Raw genomic sequence first — 24,575 nt, forward strand, 5'->3', positions numbered from 1 at the left:
ACGTGTGTGAGGATTTTACGACGATCACCACTTCACCTTCAGATGCTTAATTATTCTACCAGCCAAGTCAAATAGTTTACAGGATATTAGACTTTACGAAACATTTTACGGCACATAAACACCTCAATACCGGCCCACCCGGGTGTCCCATCATCCCCTCCAGCCTGTTTCACTGAGAGTTCTCAAACAACAAACAACAACTACACAATAGAAACACAGACGACTCTAGAAAACATAATTTTGTTGTCACCGTCTAGACACGCTCCACCCATCACTCATTGGCCCATGTGCACACACACACACACACACGCACACACACACACACACACACACACACACACACACACACACACACACACACACACACACACACACACACACAGCATTGTATTCTTTAAGGCAACTGGAGAAATGTTTCTATGGCTCGTGTGTGTCGACACACACACACACACACACCATCTCACACGGATCTGTCCTCTTCCTCTCTTACCGATCATCCTCATCGTCGCCTTCATCATCCGTCCACCACGCTAATTAAGTTCATTACCGCTAATATAATTGGGAGCATCAGTTAAAACATGTAGTGTTGGGAGTCATTTATCAAGTGAATTAACATTTACTCAGAGGGAGAGAATAAATCTAATTTAAAGACGACACATTTGGCTGTAATTCAAATTTTAAAAAGCTTAAAAAACAATTTTAATAATGTTAATTATTGTAGCCCTAAAAGCAGAACATGGCTTCTGTCTTCCTCAGCTAACAGTCTAGTGACAGACATCTGACATCACAGGCCGAGCCGCCTCTCTTTTTATTTATTTTTAAATGACATTCTCTACTTGCCAAGTGTTAAAGACTAAACTGTGTGTGTGTGTGTGTGTGTGTGTGTGTGTGTGTGTGTGTGTGTGTGTGTGTGTTGCATATTTACGACAGTTATTGAATGTTTAAAATTATGGAAAATAACTACGTCGATTCAGTGCTTCAACAATGTAACTACAGTGCCTGGAAAAATAAATATGGATGTGATCTAAATAATAATCATCTTATGAAATGTGGGACACAGTCGAGCCCCTTCCAGCTACGTCACGGGAGTGTAGTATAAATATAATATGCACGGATAGCAAAAGAGCGCTTTCTTTTATAAACCATATAATATAGATTTTGACATTTACAAACCGGTAAAAATATAAGACAAGAAGCAAAACTGACCTCGGATCAGTGTCTGGGGGAAAAGCGCCACGTGTCACGGCGGGCGACGACGCGTCAGCAGTCTAATAGATTGAGGGTATTTGTGGGCGCGGCGGTGAACTTGACCTGTGCGACTGTGCGACCTATTTCCTCTCCACAGATTCCAGACCCAGGATCAGTTTTCACAGATATATGTCCAGGATATGGCGTTTAGACCCCTCCCCCCCCTCCCACGTCCCTGGTCGGCGGGTCTCAGCGTGCCAGTGTGGTGATCAGACTGGCGCACATTTCGAAGAAGTCCATGGTGTGAGAGCCCTGGCGCGGGGCGAGAAGCGGGGCGCTGCCGGACAGCGACCCCGGGAGGGAGGAGCTGAGCTGGGGCAGGTCGACCGCCGGGCTCCCCGAGTCCACGCTCAGCCGGGGCCTGTGGAGGCCGGCGGTGGAGCCCGACCTCTGGGGGGTGGACGAACCCGACTTAAAGCCCGCCGCATCAATGATGTCATCTGCAAGGGGGGGGGGGGGTCACACGAGCAGAGGGGGGGAAGCATCAGCATTCAAGTTCATAATGATTTATAAAATTGTGCCACCGGCAAAATACATTTAAAAGGTGCTAAACTCCAAATTCAGAGCAAATATATACTGTATATACGTGAGGGATTGTCTCCATATGGCTCTCAACAGTGGCGGCTAGAAGCTAATGGCGCTAACAGCCTGAACGGCGCTAACAGAGCAACATGTAAACGAAGCAGAGAAGCTCAGATACCGACACACACCGACCTCTTCCTCTGCTCAGGCCGACACTACATCCACACAACACACACACTGGTTGGCTGCCACATTAATGCTCTGAATGCCAACCTAAGCACCTGTTAACTGGTTGAATTGGATTGTTTTACTTTGCATGACGCCCTGTATACTCCTGATAACTGGCATCATGGGAATCTCGCATATGTGTCTCTAAATTAATGCCAAATAAAAAAATGTAAGCGGAAAACAGGCAACTAAGCATATAAGAAACGGCTTTTTGTGACTGTTTCTTTCTAAATAGAATAGTTTGCCTGCGCAGGATGGAATGCTAATACAATTTTATGCTGAAACAAATACCGAAAGTGCATAAAACACCAACTCAGCTGCTCCGAGGCGGACAAAGCAGACGTCAGAGACAGGGAATCGGTGCAGACAAATCCAATTGCAGCGCCGGCAGAGTGCACCGACGCTACGGTGTAGAGCCACCGAGTGGAAACACAATGTGTTGTGAATGGGTTTGTTGTCGGCCGCTCACCGTCGATGCTCTTGAAGTCCAGCAGGTAGGACCTGGAGTCCACCTGGTACAGCTGCAGGCTCATCTTCACCAAGGTTCCCGTCACTGGATTCTTCCGCCGCACTCGCAGGTGATACGGGTTCACCACCTATAGCACAATATATATATATATATATATATATATATATATATATATATATATATGTGTGTGTGTGTGTGTGGGAGGTTACCTTCCAGTCGTAGCTGAGCTGCCTCATCGCCCTGTACACCTCCGCCATGATGTCATAAGGTCGGCTCTGACTCCGGATGCCGAGGTGCCACTTGGCCTTCTTCACCGCCAGGGTTTTGGGCCGGGTGGTGTTGAGCGCGTCCAGAGAACAGCGGGACTTGGGGCTGTCGGCGAGCAGCGGCGGCATCCTCTCCGGGTGTGGCTTGAACCCGGGGGGCAGCGGCATGCCCTCCTCTATGAAGGAGCCCTGGGGGGGGCTGGAGGCCAGGTAGAACTCGCTGGCCTGGGTCATGATGCGCCGGTTGTCTATAATGAGGTGGTAGGCCACGGACAGCTGGTCCTGCGTGTGGACGGGGAGGACGGAGGTCAACAGAGGACTGAATGAAGCGTGTGGACTGCAGGCTTCATTGTTTTTATTAATAAAGTTCTCTAGGGGAACAAATCTGAGGTTTTTAAATCCTTTTCAGCGTAACGATTGGGCCTTTTCCCGACCGACCGTGTGGTGAGTTTATCTGTTTAGATGCATTGCTTTTTCCTGGTTTATATTTTTGCATTTTGAAAGGAGAACATGGAACCTTTTTTGTTGGATGACTTCTGTTCAGGACACTGGGTACATTGTCTTGTGCTGTTTATTTGGGTCGTGGTTTGAGAACCACTGGGTTAATGAAACATGTTTAAACTAACAACTAAGTTTCCTCTTAGCGCCCGACTTCGGTGGGGTCACGGGTGGATTTAAGGGCCACCCAAATTATTTTCACAACCAGGTCTTGGAGCCACACGAGTCCTTGGACTTTACTTTTTGAAGCGCATCGTTATCGGCAGCAACTAAAGAACTGAAACAATGTCAAATTGTTTGACCGCTCAGTGATCTCTCGAGTAAATCAGGTCGACAAAGATGTAAAACAACCTCATCTTGTGGCGTCTGACTTAAATATAACAGTTTAATAAACAGAGAAAATGCTAATTTGGTCCTGAAGAACAAATCTTTGACTAAATATGTTCATCAACGACCTTCTTATAAGATGAGACGATGACTAAACGTGATTTGTTTTTAATCAAACGGGCACAGAGACGAACAAGAGGAGCTCCTGTACCTGTGGATCTCCGCTGTACAGGCTGGACACGAACTCGGTCTCGGTGCATTCAAACTTCTCGCACACTTCCCTCACGGCCTCGTCGTCCAGGACCGAGGCGTCGCAGGACGGGTCCTCGGGGAACAGGTAGCCCGGCAGGTCCTGCTTGAACCACTCGTGCTCCCTGGAGGGCGGAGAGAAGAATCAGTTAAAGACGAGCGGCGACGCTACAGCCGTGAAGAAGAAGAAGAAGAAGAAGAAGAAGAAGAAGAAGAAGAAGAAGAAGAAGAAGAAGAAGAAGAAGCATTTAAGCGGCGGAGCACCTGATGTCTTTGATGGTGGCTCTCTTCAGAGGGTCCACCTGCAGCATGAACACGAGCAGCGAGGCCACGGGCCGGGTCAGGTACTCCGGCATGTAGAAGACGCCTCCTCGGATCTTCTTGAACAGCGCCGGGACGTGCTCGTCGTCGAAGGGCAGGGTGCCGCACAGCAGGGCGTACAGGATCACCCCGGAGCTCCAGATGTCCACCTCGGGGCCCGCGTAGAGCCTGAGGGGGGGAGACGTTGAACTGTCTTTATAGAGCTTTGTTTAAAGACACATTCGGATTATTTGTGGCCTTTTAATGAGGATGCATAAATGTGGTTCCTTCCACAGGTTGCACAGTATTCCACTGGTCTACAGGTGGCAGTAATGAGCCAAGAAACGCAGAGAAAGGCCCTGACATCAATTTTTTTTTTTTGGGGCTTCGGAAGGTTTCTCACGGAGTGAAATGACCCCGGGGTGTCTTAGTGTTAGAGCCGGGAGGAGAGCCAGGAAAGGAGATAATGCCGTGGAACTACTGGTGATGGAATAGCTGTCCTCTAGTCATGTGATCTCACACACACACACACACACACACACCTTCCAGAGATGACCTCCGGAGCAGCGTAGTTTGGAGAGCCGCAGCTCGTCCGCAGGAACTCCCCGTCCGACATCATGTTGGACAGACCTGTTGGGTCGACACGAGACGCATCAACACCCCGAAAGCCCTGGGACAGGACCCACCCACCCACCCACACACACACACACACCCCACCTTATCCTTACTATAACACACCATTGCTATTGAGCCTCTGGTCACACGGCCAGGAGCCGGGAGGCTGAGAGCTGGACGCCAAACACTCTGAGTTTCCCTGTATCTTTCATCCCTGTTCCTTTAATTCTCTCTATTGCTCTTAGCCAAACCCCCTCCCCACACACACACACACACACACACACACACACACACCACCCGCTATTCCTTTCCTATCGGATGACACTGGGCCTCCAGGCTCCCTGCCAGACCTGATATGAGACCTTCCCGTTGCTAGGGGACTTCTCCCCCCCACATATTCGCTTATGCTTTCTTTCTTCTTAAATCCCGCCCCCTCCCCCTCCATGTAGCCCCCTCCTCTGGATCCTACCGAAGTCGGCGATCTTGGCGTTCTTGTTGGCGTCCAGCAGGACGTTCTCGGGCTTCAGGTCCCTGTGGACCACCATGTGCCGGTGGCAGTAGTCCACGCCGGAGATGATCTGCTGGAAGAGACGGCGGGCCTCCGAGTCCTCCACCTGAAAGACACGACGCCAAGTGTGTTAACGAGTGTGTGTGTGTGTGTGTGTGTCATCATTTATTTATATTTACAAGGCATTTTAAACTTTTCAAAGTTGTTGTTGTTGAGCTTCAGCTTCTGTAAATATGGTTTGTATTTTCATAAACCTTTTATATTTGGAGTGATTTAAGCGACTGTGCACTTAAGCTTAGTAATGAAAATGCGACAAAATATAATTAAAACTTTATATATATATATATTAACCAAACAGAATTCGTTGTAGTCTGTGTCGCAGGTGACTCAAGTCTTTTCCTAAATCTAACTTGAGTTTTGTTGCCTGAACCTAATAATCAGCGTATGAATTCTTGAGTTATGGCCCATAAACGTGTTTCGTGAGCTCGCGGTGAACTTTGACCTCCAAATTCTTATCGGACAACCCGAAAACGTACTTCCTAAATATCCTGTGAACCTTGAAGGTGAGGAAAAGAGGCGTGTGGGAACGTGTGAGAACACATTTCCTTAAACTATGAATCATATCGCTCGGGGAGGGGAAACAGGAAACAGGAAATTGTAAATATATTGATGTAAAGCGACGAGGATAACTGCAATTTAAATCATGTGCACACAGACAGTATTGTGAGGGTAAAAGTAGAGAAAGACACGGAGGGAAACGCCACATCGGAGTCTTAAAGCCGTCACCACACCTGCCAAGTGCTAATCCCATAATAGTCGGTTAGCGGTTAGCAGGCAGCTAGCGGATGAGAAGTCGTACCCGGCCATGTTTGCAGATGTAGTCAAACAGCTCCCCTCCAGACACGTACTCCATGACCATGAAGAAGTCTGTGGGCGTGCTGATCACCTGGTACCTGGACACACACACACACACACACACACACACACACACACACACATATATAAAATATATATATTATATGAAATCCAAACTGTGAGAGCACTTGAGGGAAATGCTAAGACATATATTCTAACTAATGTCATGCTGGTTTTGCTCAGTCCGGTGTCCATAGAGGCCGACTGTGTGTATATATGTGCGTCTGAACTACATGTGTGTGTGTGTGTGTGTGTGTGTGTGTGTGTGTGTATACGTTTGAAACAAAATGTTCCACGGAGCTCACATATCTGCCATAGCTTACAGTACACTAACCCTCACCTAAAAATAACACGAGAGACTGCTGAGAGGAACGTGGACTGACGGGGAGAGAGAAGGAACATAAGGTCAGAGGAAAGGAAAACAAGAGGAGCCGAGGAACCTGGATGAGGATTTAGTCTGGCAGGAACAACAACGTCTAACTTAACTGGAGGATTTGAAGCAACCAGAAGTGTGTGTGTGTGCGTGTGTGTGTGTGTGTGTTTGTTCTGCCTCCTGGGCATGCTCAGTACAGGCTCAGTGGTAGTAAACAAGCATGCCACAGCAGAAGGGAACATATACATGTTCATACATGGAGCCAAACAAAGGTTCTCCACTCACAGCTTGATGATGTGCGGGTGTCTGAACATTTTGAGGTTCTGGATCTCCCGTTTGATCTTCCCAACGACATCGAGGCTGCGGATCCGCTGTCTGTTGAGGATCTTAACCGCCACTTTATGGCCCGTCAGCTGATGCTCGCCAACTGGGGGGGAAAACAAAAAGAATACAGACGTGTAGAAGCAGAGTTTTGGGAGATTAAAGTTGTGCATTCACAATTACAATTAACATTCTCTCAGATTTATTTGTGAGAGAATTACAAGTATTCTCCTTGTATATTTTCTTGAAAATTTACCACATTAATCTCAGAGAAAATCTTTTTTTTCTCCTCCTTAATTTACCACATTAATCTCAGAAGTTCTGACCAATAGCACGCTGTGATTTTTATTTTCTTCTTTTATCATTCTTTTTTACCTGTTTTTGTAACTAGTCGTGTTATATAATAATAACAACAATAACAACATATTAAAATAATTCAATACAAAGACTTGTTACACAACAGGTTTCAACAGTAAGTTATTATAATAATTATAATAATTATCACGAATAATTATGAAATCAAGTATTTAAACACTGTGAATTTGCCCTCACGTGGCCTGAATGACAGCGTCGCCATGACGACAGGTGGGTTTACCTCCCGCCCCCGTCTCTCCCTCACGCTGCGCGCGCACAACAAGCGGCTGAGTGAGCCCGGAGTTAAAAGCTCACAAGGTCACGCGGAGTGCAAGAAACCTGCAATAATAACCCGTATTAGCGCGTGACAGGAGAAACTTTTAGGCTTCCCCGACTCGGTGGGCTCTCGGCGGGCCGACCACCGCGAGCAGCGCGGTGACACGCGCACCGCGTAGCTGGACGTGTTGTCAGTTGACGTTAAGATCGCGCGGTGCGTTTCGGGGCGAGCTGTGCGCTTCACGGACGCCCTTGAACGCAACACGGGCCAGCGGTCCCGACTGCACAGCGTCACACTTTATATTACTCCAACTGGAAACACTCAAACGTCACACGTTAGAAAATCCGGCACGACACAAAAATAAAACAAATGGTCACTTAACTCTTCACTTTCCCGAACGTTCCCACTCCGAGCGTGTCGCCGAGGATGTAATGGCCGATCTTGACCCTGCCTTCGTGTTTCGGCTGTTGCCGCTCTGCCATCTTCTTCCCTCAGTTAACCAACGGCTGGGTTCGCTCGGTGCGGCGCGCGCGTGTGTACTAGGTGTGTGTGTGTTCCTGCCGACGGGAGCGCACGGAGGGGCGGGGCTCTTTACTTCTGTCACCGAGAGAGAGGGAGAGAGAGAGAGAGGGAGAGAAGGGGGAGAGAGAGGGGCGGGGCACTTTACTTCTGTCACTGAGAGAGAGGGAGAGAGAGGAGAGGGAGGGAGAGAGCGAGAGAGGAAGGAATGGTGGGAGAGAGGAAGGGAGGGAGGGAGAGAGAGAGCGGAAGGAAGGAAGGGTGGGAGAGAGCGAGAGGGGCAGGGCACTTCACTTCTGTCACAGAGAGGGGAGTGAGAGAGAGAGGGAGGGAAGGAAGGAAGGGAAAGGGAGGGAGAGGGGGAGAGAGAGAAATGAAGGGAGGGGAGAGGAGAGAAGGGAGAGGGAGAGAAAGAAACGGAGGAAGGGAGAGGGAATGAGAGAGGGGGGAGTGAGACATAGGAGGAAGGGAGAGTGGGAGAGAGAGAGAGAGAGAGAGAGGGAGAGAGAGACCCGGTGTTGCAGTGAGTTTTGCTCCCCAGTCATCAGCTGCTGATGATCACTGTAACCTCCACATGACCTCAGTGTTGAGCGACATGGTATTCACTGCTGAGGTATTCTACTTAAAGATGTTATGTTATTTTATTTTGGCATATAACTACTTTTTTTTAATCCATTACTTTTATTAGAAAATGTTGCATATTTGTTTCTTTGCACATTTAGACTATTAATAGAAACTGTTTTTTATATTTAACTAAAAAACTTTGGGTACTTGAAGCTACTTAACCCTTTTATTAGTATAATTATGACCGGCCACCTGGTCCCTTTTCTCTACTTTTTTTCAATAAATGTGTCAGAAAAAGTCCATTGCGTAATTTATTTTTTCTTTCTTTTTCAGGAGAAATGTAACTTTCAAAATCTGGCAAGTATTTGTGATGGTTATATGTTAGAAGTGCATAGGCCGCACACTTTGAATGCAGGACCAGTATTACAATGCAGTACTTGAGTAAACGAAAAGTACTTCTTCCTCCACTCTGCTGTACATTGTGAGACTGATCTGGTTGGTTTTGGGTTGTGGCCCCTTGGCCCCTGAGGCCCTCAGAGTGAAATTCATGCGTAATAGAGACGCAAACCAGCTGCTGACACTGAACCACTAGGTGGCGGTGTAGGTTCATTTCATCTGACTGCATCTTCTCTGAGAGTTTTCTTATCAAAGTTAGAAATGAAGCGTTGAATCCTGAAACTTTTTTAAACACTTTTTCCTCTGGTGATGCTCAGTTTCACTGACCAAAATAAATAAATAGATTTTTTAAATCATTTTGTTCCTATTTGGAAGTCCCCCCCAAAAAAATATAAGAAGCCCTAAAACAAACAAAGATTTAAAAAGATATATTTATTTATCAAATGAATGGTTAAGTAGTGAAGCTACTTAGATTTGCATGAATGATACAATAAAAAAACTCAAATTATAAACATAGAGCAGATTTAGTGCCATTTCATGCTGAGTTGTGCTACTTTGTAGCTATATTTTACTCTTTCATTTTATTTTTTTACTTTTTAGTTGTAATTGCAACGGGCACTAGCAAGACTCTTTTTGGAGTTGTGTGTTGTCTCTTTGTAGCCACTTCCTGTCTCTCCGTGGTTATTCACACACTGATGGTCATTGTGAGTCCCTGTGTGGTTTTCTGGGAGCCTCTTTGCAGTTGTTTTGGTGTCTTTGTGGTCATTCTGAGTCGCCTGATTGGTACAGGTCTCTTTGAGTGACGTAATAAAAGCAACTTTCTTGTATGTGAATTCTGCTTCTGGTGCTTCAACATGGACAGTCTGTCAGCATGAACTGATGGCACGTGCTGTTACATTTATTGTAAAACAAAACAAACAAATATATATATATATATATATTCTTTGATTATCTCATGATTGAAGAGAGCAACAGACCCGCATCTCCAATAATAAGACGATAACTTTCACTCTGACGCGCTCCGTCGCCTCCAGTGCGCCTGTCGTACCTCGCCTGGCCGCTAGGTGGGGGTAAAGGGGCGCTGCGTCGCTCTCCAATGAGAGAAAGTTTAGTCCACGCAGGGGGACGGGGATGGAGGCGAGTACCCACCGCTAGCAGCAGAGGGAAGAGGGCTGAGCCTCGAAGCCGCCGGGGCAACTTGAAGAGAGCAGAGAGGAGGCGGAGGAGGGAGGGAGGAAGAGGAGGAGGAGGAGGAGGAGAAGGAGGAGGAGGAGGAGGAGGATTGATATAACAAGAGCGGCTGTCGATGCGCAGCGCAAATTCACTCCAAGTCCTTTGAACCAAGACCGATAGAGAGGCCCGTTCACCTCGAGCGCAGCGCAACTTTTTTTTGTACCCATCTCTTCTCTTTTTAAACGCATAACTCTTTTATTTAATTTTTTTTTGTTTGGTTGCAAAACGAGAACCCGCACGAGACCCTGGGACGTTTCAACTCCGCGTTGACACTTTCTTCCCAAGAGGACGCGTCTCTTCTCTTCTCTCCGCTCCGCCGCGCGCTGCGGGATTCTGAGCCTTAAAAACGCAAAAGCCCGAAGGGAGAGAGAAAGGGGGGAGAAGTTCTCAAATGCAAAAGTACATGTATGAGAAAGCGATGGCCCAAGAGACAAGGAACGGAGGAAGCTCTACGTTAAACAACAATAACGGCGTCGACCACAGCAAGAGGAAGCTGCTCATCGCGCTGGACGTCTTCTGCCTTCTGCTCGGTAAGCTTCTTCTGAAGGAAAGTGTGTGTTGGCTGTATTGGTTGTTTGCTGGTCTCGTGGGGGGCTGATGCACAGCAGCTGATTTGCACTTCAAGAGTCTTTAAATCTATACAAAAAAAAGTTTTTAAAAAAGGAGAAAAAGCAGTATAATAAATAGATTAAATAGACCCGCGCTTTGTGATGGTTGGCAGTAAAAAGCTTATCGTTTTAAACGTGTTGCCTGTTATCCGTCAACAAGACAACTGCATCTCTTATCGTGCACACACACACATACACACACACACACACACACACACACACACACACACACACAACCCTGGGAGCACTCCCTCACATTGTTAAAAACAACAACAACAAAAACACATAGTAAATGGTGAATAAATACCCCAAAAACATAGTTAATAGTGGAAAATAATAATACTGCAAACTCACAATGAAGCCACCTGTGAGTGACGTGTGTGTGTGTGTGTGTGTGTGTGTGTGTGTGTGTGTGTGTGTGTGTGTGTGTGTGTGTGTGTGTGTGTCCACTAAGAGAAGCTGCTGGCTGACACACGTGTGAGATGAAAAACTAAATGGTGTCATCACACAATGCATTGATCGTGTTATTGATCACAGAGCTGCCAACAGGCTGGATGCTTTCAGGTGTTAACCTTTCTTTAATTTAAATAAATAGCCCCCGTGCGTCCTCATAAAACTCCCCCAGAGGAGCCACTGCAGCTCCAGCCGTCCAGCACAGGGCGATGAGAGAGTAATCAATGCGTAATGAAGGTATTGATCCGGAGCTGATTGGGTCTTTGCTGCTTTTGTGTCCTGACTTGTTATTCCTCTGGCGTCCGGACCCAGAGCGCGGCTCCATGTGTTGCTGCAGGCTCTTTCCTCTTCTTTTTTCTTTTTTTTAAGCTGTTGTCACTGTAGCCCAGTCTCTTTTTTTGAGTCGAGCTCCAGTGCCCCCCCCCTCTCCCTCTCCCTCTCTTTCTCTTCCCTTTTGTTTCCACTCCCTCCGTCTCTCCTTTCTGTCTCTCTCTCTCTTTCTGAAAAATGGGATTATGGGAGTTGCGCCCAACTTCCACACATTACTCTCCAAGAACGCTGCCAGCTGCCCCTCCTTATCACTTCAACCCCTCTCTCTCTCTCTCTCTCTCTCTCTCTCTCTCTCTCTCTCTCTCTCTCTCTCTCTCTCTCTCTCTCTCTCTCTCTCTCTCTCTCTTTCTCTGTCCGGGGGGACTGCGTTGGAATAATTGCTTAAGCATGTGTTGTGGCAAAGAGAGAGAGAGAGAGAGAGAGAGAGAGAGAGCGCGCGCGAGAGAGAGAGACGGCCGCGTGGTGAGCGGTGCATTAGAGAGAGGAGCAGGTGGAGCCTCGCACACATCTTTTTATTTGAGAAACTGAGGCAGCAAACCAGTAGTGATGGAAAATGTGCAACATTCAGCCACACAGGAGCAGAGTTTTATCACCCAGGATGTCACACACACCCCCCCCCCCCCCCCCCTCCACACACACACACACACACACACACGCTCCACACAAAGTGCTGTAGTAGGAGAAGCAGATCTGCTTGCAAAGTTTTCCAGGTTTTTTTTGCTCATTAAGAACCTCAGACAGAGATGCGTCGTTTCATCTGCGCCATATAAATGCAGATGAGCTTTGAGGCGCATGTGGAGGGAATTTCCTGCATAAACCGACTTCCTTCTCTGGTTAAAAAAAAAAAACAGTTATTCGGGAACACACACACACACACACATGCATTGCATGTAAACACACAGACGCAAATGGTTCCTTTGTCATGCTAAACTGCAGCCTGGCAGCTCTGCGCTGATTGGTTGGCCCACTTTAGTGGTTGTGCTTTGGAGAGAGGGGGTGTTAGACATTTTGGTGGAGGGACAGAGGGGGATAAAAGAGAGGAGGAGAAAGGTGGAGAGAGAGAGAGGTGGGGGTATTATCAGGGGGTGCTGGATGAGGGGTGAGGAATGCGGGTGTGTAGAGGGATCAGAAGAATCCTGTGTGCATGGGCACCCATGCAGCTATGAATGCATGAATATCTTGTTACTGTTAATTAGTGCTCATATCTGCCAGCTGGTGCAGTGACACCTTTCTACAGGTGGTCAATCTGCACACACACACACACCCTCAGGGGGCTAATGACTGTCTGCATAAATGACATCTGAGGGGCCATCTTTAATCACACACACACACAAACAATACAAACAATAAAAATACGGGTGTTCCCCTGCTGATCACGATGCATAAACACAGCAGCAGGAATGCTCTCGGGTGCAAACTTCATTTTCTCCTCTGACTTTTACCCTGTAGGTTGATTTAAACGGTCTGCCTGAGTGTGTTTATATATATATAGGGAGCGTGATTGCCTTCATTTCCATCAGCGTCTCAGATTTCTCGTTATCCGCTCTGATCTCAGATACAGTCAGGTGTTTGGTGACGTGATTTGGAGTTTTTTTTAGAGGAGCGTAATAACCTTTTGGCCCCCGAGGGTCGGCTTCATAACTGGCTCCGACCCAACTCCACTCCTGCCTCTGTGGCATCACCCCCCCCCCCCCCACCCCCCCTCTCCTCATTAAAGCTGGAGAGGTTTAACCTCTACCTCTCTGGGCCTCAGCCACTTCAATCCTCTCCAAATATTTTTTCCAGAATTTCTCAAATTCTTCATCTGCAGCGCCTCGGTCCAGAGCCGCTTGATGTGACATCTGGCGTAATATTGGGGAGTGAGTGAACCAGGGGGCACGGTGTGTGTGTGTGTGTGTGTGTGTGTGTGTGTGTGTGTGTAGTGTAGTGTGTAGTGTAGTGTGTAGTGTGTGTGGTGTAGCTCAGGAAAGGGTGGGAAGCGGAAAGGTAGTGTCGGTCGGAGGTAGGTGTGGTTGTGAAATGAAATCCTGTCCTTTTTCCTTTTTTTGTGCCTTACATCCCATTTCCATTCTCCCCTCTACCCCCCTTTCCTTTCCTTTTCCTTTCCTTCCCTCTCCACTTAACTGGCTTCGCACTAATGGAGAGGAATGGGGGCGCGTTGGCAGACGAATTCCTAAACTTTTATTTTTATCTTCCCATACATATACATGAAATGTGACCTCTGCATTTAACTCGGCTTTCACGACTTGGGAGTTCCTGTCTCGCTCAAGGACGCTTTGACATGCGCATGGAGTCTCCCCACAATATGATGTGGTTAGTTTACTGGATGCTGAGAAACCTATCTGCCCGACACCAACAAGACTTTTTCCAAGTGTCTGGTAGAAAACTGTAATCAAAAAGCAAGTGGGAGGCCCTCTCACCCGAACCCAAACCCGCCAACCTTAACCTGAGGGCAAAATTCACAGGACAGTTAGCCGTTAGGACAGTTAGCCGTTAGGAAAGTTAGTTGTTAGGAAAGTTAGTCGTTAGGACAGTTAGCTGTTAGGACACTTAGCTGTTAGGACAGTTAGCTGTTAGTACAGTTAGCTGTTAGGACAGTTAGCTGTTAGGACACTTAGCTGTTAGGACAGTTAGCTGTTAGGACACTTAGCTGTTAGGACACTTAGCTGTTAGGACACTTAGCTGTTAGGACAGTTAGCTGTTAGGACACTTAGCTGTTAGGACAGTTAGCCGTTAGGACACTTAGCTGTTAAGACAGTTAGCTGTTAGGACAGTTAGCTGTTAGGACACTTAGCTGTTAGGACAGTTAGCCGTTAGGACAGTTAGCTGTTAGGACAGTTAGCCGTTAGGACAGTTAGCTGTTAGGACAGTTAGCCGTTAGGACAGTTAGCCGTTAACACAGTTAGTCATTAGGACATTTAGTCGCAGGTACTACTGGGTCATTTTCATTACCTATTGCTATGCCCCACTGTTGATGCTCCTTGTTAGTCTTTTCTCTTCCGTTTGTCAGCTGAGGTCAAAGGTCAGGCGGTACAGAAGGAGTGCCTGCAGAGCTCCCTGTGTGACATTTCCTGCACAGCCGGCCGAGCGCTCGACGAGTGCAGGCGGACACGCAAAGAGGAATAGGCAACATCAGTCAACAGTCGATGCGTGATGTTGGTATTTACGCCGCGATCCTTTCGCGGCCCCGCGGCTGCAGGACGAGGCGAGGTCAGAACTCTCAAGAAGGCGAGGAGGCTCCTCTGGCAGGAGACCATCATGGGATTATGTGACAAGATAAAGATCAGCTGATGCTCATGACAACAGTCGTGGCCTCCAGGCTGCTGTAGTCCTTAAAGAATGCACGCGGTGTTAAGTGTGCCTTTTAAAGAAAATATATCTGTGTGTGCTACATTGTGCTACGTGTGTCTGTCGGTGATTTAAATGACAAACTCTCCGCCTCTCCGGGGTTTATGTCTGCGCAGGGCTGCGATTAGAGGCGAGCGTGTGTGTGTCCCATCCGTGGGGACTCTACAGCCTGGAGGGTAAATGAGTGTGTGTGTGTGTGTGTGTGTGTGTGTGTGTGTGTGTGTGTGTGTGTGTTCCCGTGGACTGCGTGTGCCTGTGCCTCTTTTCCGCTGGTTTGCAACCACAGACACACTCGTCCTCCCCGGCGTCTCCGTCCCGGCAAACAATTAAACGACACAATAAAAAGACTGAACTTTTGACGACGGGTGAGCGAGCGGCTCGTAGTTTACGCTCCGACAACAATGGCGCGGCAAAGCATTCTGCCTCTCTCCTCCGTGATTACAGCCCTCTCAGGTAAACACCCCTCCAACTGCTTATTTAGATAAGGCCGAATCACCGGGCTGCACCCTGCCATAAACGCTTGTTAGCAGTCGTTCTTGCGTGAGTTTAAGCCTGTTTGAGTGTTTTCGGCGGGCGCTGTAAATGAGTGTTTGTGGAGTTTTGGTGAGCTCGTTACATCACACCCGACTCTTAAGGGCTTTCTCGCTCTCACACAGTTGCCTTTCCAGGTTCACAGAAACCTTTTTGGGCCCATCGGCATCATGTGACAGATCATGTTATTCCATTGCTTTGGTTGCCATGTAAAAATGGGCCTTCCTGGGAGCTTTTGCCCGCTATACGGGATCCATCGAACATCCTTTCCCTCATCCATGCAACTTTCTCTAGAGACGAGAAAGAAGAAGAAGATGGCTTCAGTCTTTTGGTGTTTGAAAATGAGCTTGTGTAATGTCAGCAATATTTCACACTGGAAAACCAGTCTGACTTGATAATAAAAGAAGATGATTCAGCATTCTTTCTCTGTGTGCATTTGTTCATGTTTGGCAAAGCTCACAGTGATTGCATACAGCTGATAAAAGATAAGAATTATAAATTTGTTTTTCATGCACTGAGCCGGTGAAAAGTGGTCCACCTCAAACTCTTCATGGAGTCCTGCTCGTTAACGTGGGAGCAGCCGCTTACAAAGCCAACAACAATGGCGACTCAGCATTTAATGCAAATGAGGAAACAGAGGCGGCGCGATCTTCATACAGCAGCGCTTCATCATCGCCAGCCGGCCCTCATCACATCTCACTGTCCTCGCCTGGGGGCCCCTTACCCCGCTGTCACAAGGGCCCCTCTGTCTGACACTTTCTCTGACTCCGCTGTGCCCGCGACAATCTGTGTGTGTGTGTGTGTGTGTGTGTGTGCATGCTGTGCGCAACCAGAGACTGAGTGAGAGGGAGGGGGGTGGTTAGGGGTTAGGGAGATTTCACTGTTTCCCCGAGAACAATACCCCCTTTTGATGCATCTCGGCTCGCTCTTTGTTCCGCTAACGATGGACCAACGGGCCGGCGGCAGACAGGAGGCGGATGAAGTGGGAGAAGGGAATGAGGTGGAGACGAGGGAGCGGGAGAGGGAGGCCCGTCCTCGGCCCGGCCGCCCGAGGGCCGCTCCATTATCTGTCGGGGTTCGCTGTGGTTATCTGCCCGGCTGTGGCCCCGGCGGACATCTCCATGGCCTCTTTACTGGGTCTTATCTGAGCCCCATCCTGTTTCCATACAGAGGAGAAGAGGATGATCCACTTTGCGCTGCTAACGCAGAACATTCACACCGGCGCTCCCATTTAGCGCCCATTGTCTTGGGATGAACGCGATGTGTGCAGGACGAGGGGAAGGGAGCGCAAGAAAGGGAGGAAAGTTTAAAGAGGGGGGCGTCATCCAGACGGAGGCGTCGGGTTTCAAAGACTCCACTTCTCCTCTCTTCTCTCCACCAGGCTTTTGTCCCCAGGGGGGTAATAATGCCATTATGGCAACAGCAGAGACACGCCCAGCCAGCCAGCCCGATCCGGCCCCCGGGGGCCGCTCAGGTTTCCCCTCACCGGGGCAGCTGGGCGCTCGGCCTCGCTCTGATGATTGTAACTGATCTTTTTTTTTTTTCGATATCTTCTGCTCCAGTGGCTCCCAACCTTTCCCCTGAAGGGACCCCTTCTTCTATCCCCACGAAGGGACATCCTTCAACAGTACAGTTTCTGGAAAAATAACTTTGAATACTATTTTCTGTCTGTATTATGTTGACAATCATACTTTGCGACAAATCTCGCAGTTTTCTTCTCCTTGACACTTTCCCCTTGTTCTCATAGACTGTACATCACACATTGGTTAGTGGGCTTTGAAGCCTTGAGTTCAGCCTTTTGGCCGTCGCCATCTTGTTTTTTTTCTGCAACCAGTGAATGGAAGGGACAATATTTAGAGTTTATTACGTCTCTGGTGTCGACCTGTCAATCACCTTGTAGCCCCGCCCTAAAGCATCCCCTGCTTTATGGTCTGTTTGACTCTAAATGACCATAATTTACTAAATGAACATCATGCTGTATTGAAGAAGACTTGAAACTAGAGATTGAGACATAAACTCATGTTTACAATGTTTACTGAGGGAATACATCAAGAGAAGTGGAGTCAATCTCTTGTGGCTTTCCCTAAAAACAGCATCAAAACTAACCGTTCAGAGGCTGCCCTGGCAGGTGCCTGCTGGTAAAAAGTCACCTAAAGAGTGTTTTTGGGAGGGGGGCATTTATTCCTGTGAATAAAATCTCTCTGAGTAAGCACATGCTTCAGCCAGCGGCCCCCCGGTCGCTGCAGCATTCACACAGACGGGAGGAGAAAGGATCCACTCTGCTGAGCTCAGCCACTCCTCTGTGTGTGTGTGTGTGTGTGTGTGTGTGTGTGTGTGTGTGTGTGTGTGTGTGTGTGAGCTTTGTACATGTGTACACACATCAGCAGCTCGGGGAAACAAAGGACTGATATCCAGGGCTCGAACACCTGTATCGGTGCACATATGTGTGTGTGTGTGTGTATGTGTGTGTGTGTGTGTGTGTGTGTGTGTGTGTGTGTGTGTGTGTGTGTTTGTAAATGTATATTTTTCCTAAACAGTGATTAGGCGTGTGGATACAAACCTGGGTGGTTTTTATGGAGCCCAGTTTGTTTATTTGGATTGCGAGAGCATTTTTCTTGAAAGCCCTTTGTGGTCACAACTCAGAAATGTTTGAGAAAAGGCTTTGCTGAAGTCGCCAGAGGAACCACACAGTAATCCACTTTTAACACCCACATAGCCACACACACACACACACACAGGCTCTCACAGATATAATGCGGTGTTACGGTGGCGTGCATGTCGCAGTATAATCCTAGATCTGTGTCACATCACTGACCTTTGACCCTAGCTATACTTCCAGGGCCTCGCCGTGAACCCGCGCTCTGTGTTCCCAAATGTCTGGAACGCCACACATGCTCGTGGCTCACAGCGACCTCCGGATGAAGTGAACCGTGTGGGCTTAACGGCATCTGTGTGTGTGACTAGTATTTAAAAAATAAAAATAAAACATAGGTCACGCAGCGCTTGAGTTGTGCCCTCTCTAAATGTGTTGTTTTAATAACTTAATAATGACGTATAGGATGAAACAATCTCATCACATACTACTTGAACTTTGATCTTCTTGCTCGTATAGCTGCTGCGCAAAGGATTGTGGGTCAGAACAGCCAGGAAAGCATGCAAAAAGTTTTATTTTATTTTTTTGGACACACTGAATCTTCCTCTGGCTAAAGAGTGTGGTAGGGTGAGGTGGTACAGCAAGTGTACCTGGAACTGAGCCACTCATTCCCTCTGATCCCTCAGATACACTCGAAGAACACACACACACACACACACACACACACACACACACACACACACACACACACACACACACACACACACAGAGTCACACACATATCAAATAACCACAACATAATATCTGTACATACTTATTTTTTAGCTTCCTTCAGAATGTCCTTTAGCGACGTAGGTTATGTTGCAGGGTGTGTGTGTGTGTGTGTGTGTGTGTGTGTGTGTGTGTGTGTGTGTGTGTGTGTGTGTGTGTGTGTCAAAGGTTTCCACAAGAAACTTCCCTGAATTAGATGAGTGAAGGTAATGGATCTGTACACATTATCCAGGTTTCACTATCATAACACACACACACACACACACACACACACACATACACACACACACAGATCAGGTCGTTATCTATGGATGTCACGTTAATATTTTCACACAAACCATCATATTCTTTTCAAAACCGTAACCGTAAGTGTTTTCTTTTACAGAAAATTAGAGAAATTCTCTAAAAAGATGGATAATATATCTGAATTAAAATGAAAAAGATGTGCAGTTTTTAGCGCGTTTTAGGAGAAAATTTGCTAAATTGTCCAAAGAACGTGCAAAGGAACTATGACCAAAGAACAAATCAATATAAATATTTAAAAAAAAAAGTGTGACTTAGGATGCATTAACTGAAGTTTGATGAACAGACTAAATCCCTCGCCAGCCATCTGAATTGTTGCAGATTAATGAGGACACAACGAGCAGAGAAGAAGAGAGGAGGAGTGATTGATCGCTATGGAGTGGATCCCCCTCCGCCCTCTCTAGCCTTCCTCTGCATTCCCGGTCAGGACGGGTCACACGGTGTGTGCTTGAGAGACAGGAGGAGGAAATCCTCCATTAGGGCCACAATGCCTCTTCCTCTGCCCGGCTCCGCCTCCCTCACACGGACCGCCGGCTCTCCCGCTCGCTCGCCATAACCACCACGTCATTCTACTTCTGATCCTGAAAGCCCATTAAAAACGCCAACGGCGGATCCCGGGGGAAGGGGCCACGTCACGGGGAAATTAGCGTTAGCTGCCCATAAGAATAGCCATTATGTCCGGTGTCGTCCGTCTTAAGTTGGAGAGGAACATACAGCTTTTTGGCCCTGATATTGTTGAGCGCTGGTGAAATGCATGAAGATGCAAAATCATAACAAGTTCTAACTTTGTAGTAAAGATTTAATGTCTTTAGCTCTTTTGTGTCGGTGGAATCATGTCGTGTTAGCGCCGCTAATCTGAGCGCTCACTCGCTGGACCAAATTGAACTCCAAAGCCAATCAAACGGGGCTCCGGCTGGATAATCTCTCTCACACACACACACACACACACACACACACACACACACACACAAACATATGCACACAAACCGTATCTTTAAAGCATGGGGTTAGCAGTGGAGCGTGAACATGTGGATTTATAGACGGGATAAATAAGTGCAACACGCACACACAAAACCCTGCAATGACCTTTTGCATCAGCCAAAAGAAATTCCTCTCTCTCTCTCTCTCTCTCTCTCTCTCTCTCTCTCTCTCTCTCTCTTTTCTTTTGCACACATTCTCTCTCTCTTTATCGGACCGGCGGTGCGCAGTCTTTCATGGTCCGCTGCGCGTCTCCTTGTACTCTTGGAGAGAAATGCATGACGGGATCTGATAAGTCAAATAGAATTGTTCCCCCAAATTCACCGAGCCCCCACTCAGGATGTGTGCAGGCCTTATTTCCCGTTCTTTAAAGGCTCCAATTATTCTCAGACGCCTGGTCGTGCCGCTTTTTCTCAAACGGCTCATTGGCTCTGAAAGCTCAGAACGTCTCCAGGAAGGCAAGAAAACACACAACAACAAAAGGGTGAAAATAGTTTGACGTGACGCAGAACTGGGCATTCAGTTTCCTGTGTGTCGATAGTGGAAGTAAAGCAGGAGCGGGAGGGCTCTTTGTCCTGAATATAACATGAAGTCACACCAGAGACGCTCACAGTACGTTGACCTGCAGCGTAAAGCTGGACCAATGTACGATTGCCTGTCATGCAATGCATTATGGGTGAAATAACACAGAAAAGGTCAACAGCAGAGATCCACGGGTCAAAAAGGCCAAAGAAAGTTATGGATAAACAGTTGAAATAGTGAATGGATAAATAAGTAGTTAGCTAGAAGTTAGCTTAAAGTAACAGATGCATTGTTTAAATAGTTAGTTAAAAAGTTTAAAGTTTAAATCTGAAGCAAAAAAACTTTATTCAACTGTCTCTGGTGCTCCGCCTTCTTCGGCGGCGGTTTGAGGATCTCAGGCATCTCCGCGTGTCGCTGACCTCCTGACAGAGCCTGTAAAGTAGTTGTTTTTTAAATCACTGGCGCCCCGCGGGACCTCGCCCACCTCTTTCTCTTGCCCCTCCCCCCCTCCTTCCTTCTCTCTCTCTGGGTCGGCGGCTCCTCTGAGGGGTCACCCCGCTCTTTATCCCGCTGCCATTAAAGAGGTCATATTTCTTGAGGCCGTGGAGTTTTGACTTGTGCTGAGGGGAGCGTGGACTGATGCTGGTGGGGGGGAAGGGGGGGGGGGGGGCATCTAAAGGAAGCATCAGCGGACAGAGGGGCTTTTCAAACTTACTCCATAGATCGTGTCGAGGTGCTCGATCGCTCGCTCTCACGTTCCTCTGTCTGTCTTTCAGCCGGTCAGCTCCTGCGTTTCCCATGGTGCTCTCTGATCCGTTTAGCCTTTTTAAGCACCAGTGTGTGTGTGTGTGTGTGTGTGTGTGTGTTTCCCATGTCTGTTAAGCCCATGACCTCCTTTCACTTCTCCTCATTAGCATGTGAATCCCCCCCTCACTCCACAAGTAGGCCAGAGTGGAGGGAAGGAGAAAGTGAGGGAAGAAGGAGAAACTGGAAGAGCAGAGATCGGATCTGATTTCAGGGAAAGTCTTCTTTTTTTAGCCTGCAGAACACATCTTGTGCGTTGGACTCAACGGTGTTTTTAAGGTGTGAACCGCTCCTCGTTCACGGGGGCGTTGAAGTTAAAAAGCAGACAGGATTCAGTGAACTGGCTCACCCAGCGCTGACCCCCGCCTGCAGGGCTACAGAGGAGGGTCCACCACCCAGAGGCCCGGTCCGGCCCTGGCACTGCACCCTGTTTGTGCAGGTGTCCCATCTGCTGGGGGAGAGAGAGAGAGAGAGAGAGAGAGAGAGAGAGAGAGAGAGAGGGAGATACACTAAATTACACTAAAAACTAAAGAAAAAGGCGAGAAACGCTTTGTGCCGTTTTCAGTGGCCCCTTACATATATATATATATATATATATATATATATATATATATATATATATATATATATATATATATATATATATATGTATATATATATGTATATATATATATATATGTATATATATATATATACATATATATATATATATATATATGTATATATATATATGTATATATATATATATATATATATATATATATATATATATATATATATATACATATATATATACATATATTTTACTATCATCAGCTGACAAAAACATCTTACCTCAAGGTCCATACATATATATATATGTATATATATATATATATATATATATATATATATATATATATATATATATATATATATATATATATATATATATATATATACATATATTTTACAATCATCAGCTGACAAAAACATCTTACCTCAAGGTCCATTTAAGAACCAGCATCACAGAAAAAAAGAAATCCACGATATATATATATATATATATATATATATATATATATATATATATATATATATATATATATATATATACATTATATATGCATATGTCTATCATTTATATATACATGTACATTATCTGTATATAATTCCTATATACATTTCTCCCATTTGTTCTTGCGGTCTCAGGCGAAGTGTTATTCTTTCCACGCTGTAGATATCTTTATGATATTTATCCGTTCCTCATGTGTAAAGAGAGGTTCTCCTTTCCAGATTTCCGTGTGTTTTCGCAGTATTTTTACCACATGTATGTCTCGTCTTTGTACATTTTCATTAGTATAATTTAGATTAGACCGACCTTTCATGACATTTCCACAACATATGTGAGTGGTGACAACCACACATATATTAGATAATGTAATATAAATATATATATTAATGCAAACAGGCGGCCGGTCGGTGTGGACGCGGACTGGCTTCACACCTGAGACAACACTGCTTGTCTCTCAGAGTGGGAGCACTGGTCCCAGTGTGGAGGCTTGAGGAGCCTGAGCGCCTCAGCGTGTCCACAAGAATGCATCAGAGTGTTTCTGAGGTCTGCCTGGCGACCGCAGGCTGTTTGAGGACAGACCAGTAACACAATCCCCTCCTCCCTCTTCCACCAGCACAACGCTCGTGTGTACATTTCTGACCAGAAACGTCAAAAAGTCCCTGTGATGTGAGGCCGGCCGCATGAGCCGCATGTGTGAGTCCGTGCAGTGTGATGGGTGTTGGTGCGTCCTCACGACGCCTCGCCGTCTGTAGCCGCCTCCCCTTTACGTTCAGCACGCCAACCCAGGCTCTCCAGCCAAAACATATGTTTCCAGAGTTGGGTGGGCTTAGTTTTCTTTCTTGGTTATTCACACGCTTTGAAATCCCCTAAAGGAAAGTCCCTGCCAGAGTTTGCACGCCTGTATTTGTGGTACTTTTGATTTTGGAGATATGTATTTATTTTCCGCGTCGTCAGACTAGAATGTGGGTGCGTTGTTTAACTTTGAGCATGTTGTTGATGTGGCTGGACGAGCTCCTCCAGTCAGGCCCGGCAGGATACATCGACCCAGAAAGGATTGCGATAAACAATGTTATCGTCCATTTAAAGACCCTTTTATTCCTCTGATATAATCAAAGTCAAAAGTCAAAGTCAGTTTTATTGTCACTTGTGCAAACATGAAACTGAAATTGTGTTTCTCTTCTGACATGAAGTGAATATTACAAAAAGAAAAATAAAAATAGACAACATATAACATATAAACAGCATATAAACAACATATATACAACATAAATAAACAACATAAATGAGGAAACTATATAATTGTGCGTTACAGGACATGATAATATAAAACAGAATGATGCAGACGATGGAAGATCAAAACGTGTCTCTTTATTTCTTAAAAACACCAATGTTATAATGCTGTTTATTCTGCCATCATGTATTTCGTCATACATTGTATTGGTTTTTAATTCATACTTTACATGCAAATATTTGTATAATTAATTTCTAAACGTCCTTTCAGTTAGATGTTATGCATAATTAGTGGTGCGTTCTTGTCAGTTTTCCAAAAATTTCTTGAAGGAAAACGCAGTGTGTGGCCTTTCTATCGCAATATATCAAAAAGTTCACTCAAAAAACTTCATTTAAATACAATTTAAAAGCCAAGAGAATAAGAAAACATGTAGCAAGCTAAGATAGAATAAGTCAGGTATAAAATAGAGACAAACAGAGAAGTCTTCGGCTTTGATTCAACCGAAGTGAGGGTTTCAGTTTGCTAAGCTAACGGCTTCATGCAAGTGGTTTCTATAAGGGGGGTCTACCTGGAATGGCTCTCTGTTCCCCTGTGACCCTCAACACTCTCACCACATGTTGACAGAGTACCTGTTGATGGGTGTCTTTGTCTCTCATGATGGGACCCCCATGGCCCTGAATGCCAGTGTGTATTAGGCTCTGTCTCCTAAAGCTGCAGAATTAACCTCAAGTCTCTTTAGCTTGGTGTCGCAGGGTCAACAGCAGCAGCAGGAGGGTGTTTGCTCAGCAAACGTCCTGATTTAATGTTAGCGTGACACACACACACACACACACACACACACGTGAATGACTTTTATAGTGTGTTTTA

The 24,575-nt window shown here is 46.4% G+C and overlaps 2 protein-coding genes across 2 annotated transcripts in view; one reads left to right on the forward strand and one right to left on the reverse strand.

Moving 5' to 3' along the window:
* Positions 1–1,437: 1,437 nt before the first annotated feature.
* prkaa2 (protein kinase, AMP-activated, alpha 2 catalytic subunit) lies at positions 1,438–7,952 on the reverse strand (the record flags this gene model as incomplete). Its single annotated transcript, XM_079220460.1, has 10 exons — positions 1,438–1,688; positions 2,468–2,594; positions 2,677–3,015; positions 3,770–3,932; positions 4,072–4,296; positions 4,650–4,737; positions 5,192–5,336; positions 6,090–6,183; positions 6,804–6,945; positions 7,853–7,952. The coding sequence occupies 10 exons, from the start codon at positions 7,950–7,952 to the stop codon at positions 1,438–1,440; spliced, it is 1,674 nt and encodes a 557-aa protein (XP_079076586.1).
* Positions 7,953–10,573: 2,621 nt separating this feature from the next.
* Positions 10,574–24,575, forward strand: part of plpp3 (phospholipid phosphatase 3) — a gene marked incomplete at its 5' end in the record, with an annotated part of 28,765 nt that continues 14,763 nt past the window's right edge. The window contains one exon of the mRNA XM_079221144.1: positions 10,574–10,712. Within this exon, the coding sequence (XP_079077270.1) occupies positions 10,574–10,712 (139 nt within the window). The remainder of the gene's footprint in view (positions 10,713–24,575) is intronic.

Source organism: Taurulus bubalis (assembly GCF_910589615.1).
Source record: "Taurulus bubalis genome assembly, chromosome: 7".
Taxonomy (NCBI): domain Eukaryota; kingdom Metazoa; phylum Chordata; class Actinopteri; order Perciformes; family Cottidae; genus Taurulus; species Taurulus bubalis.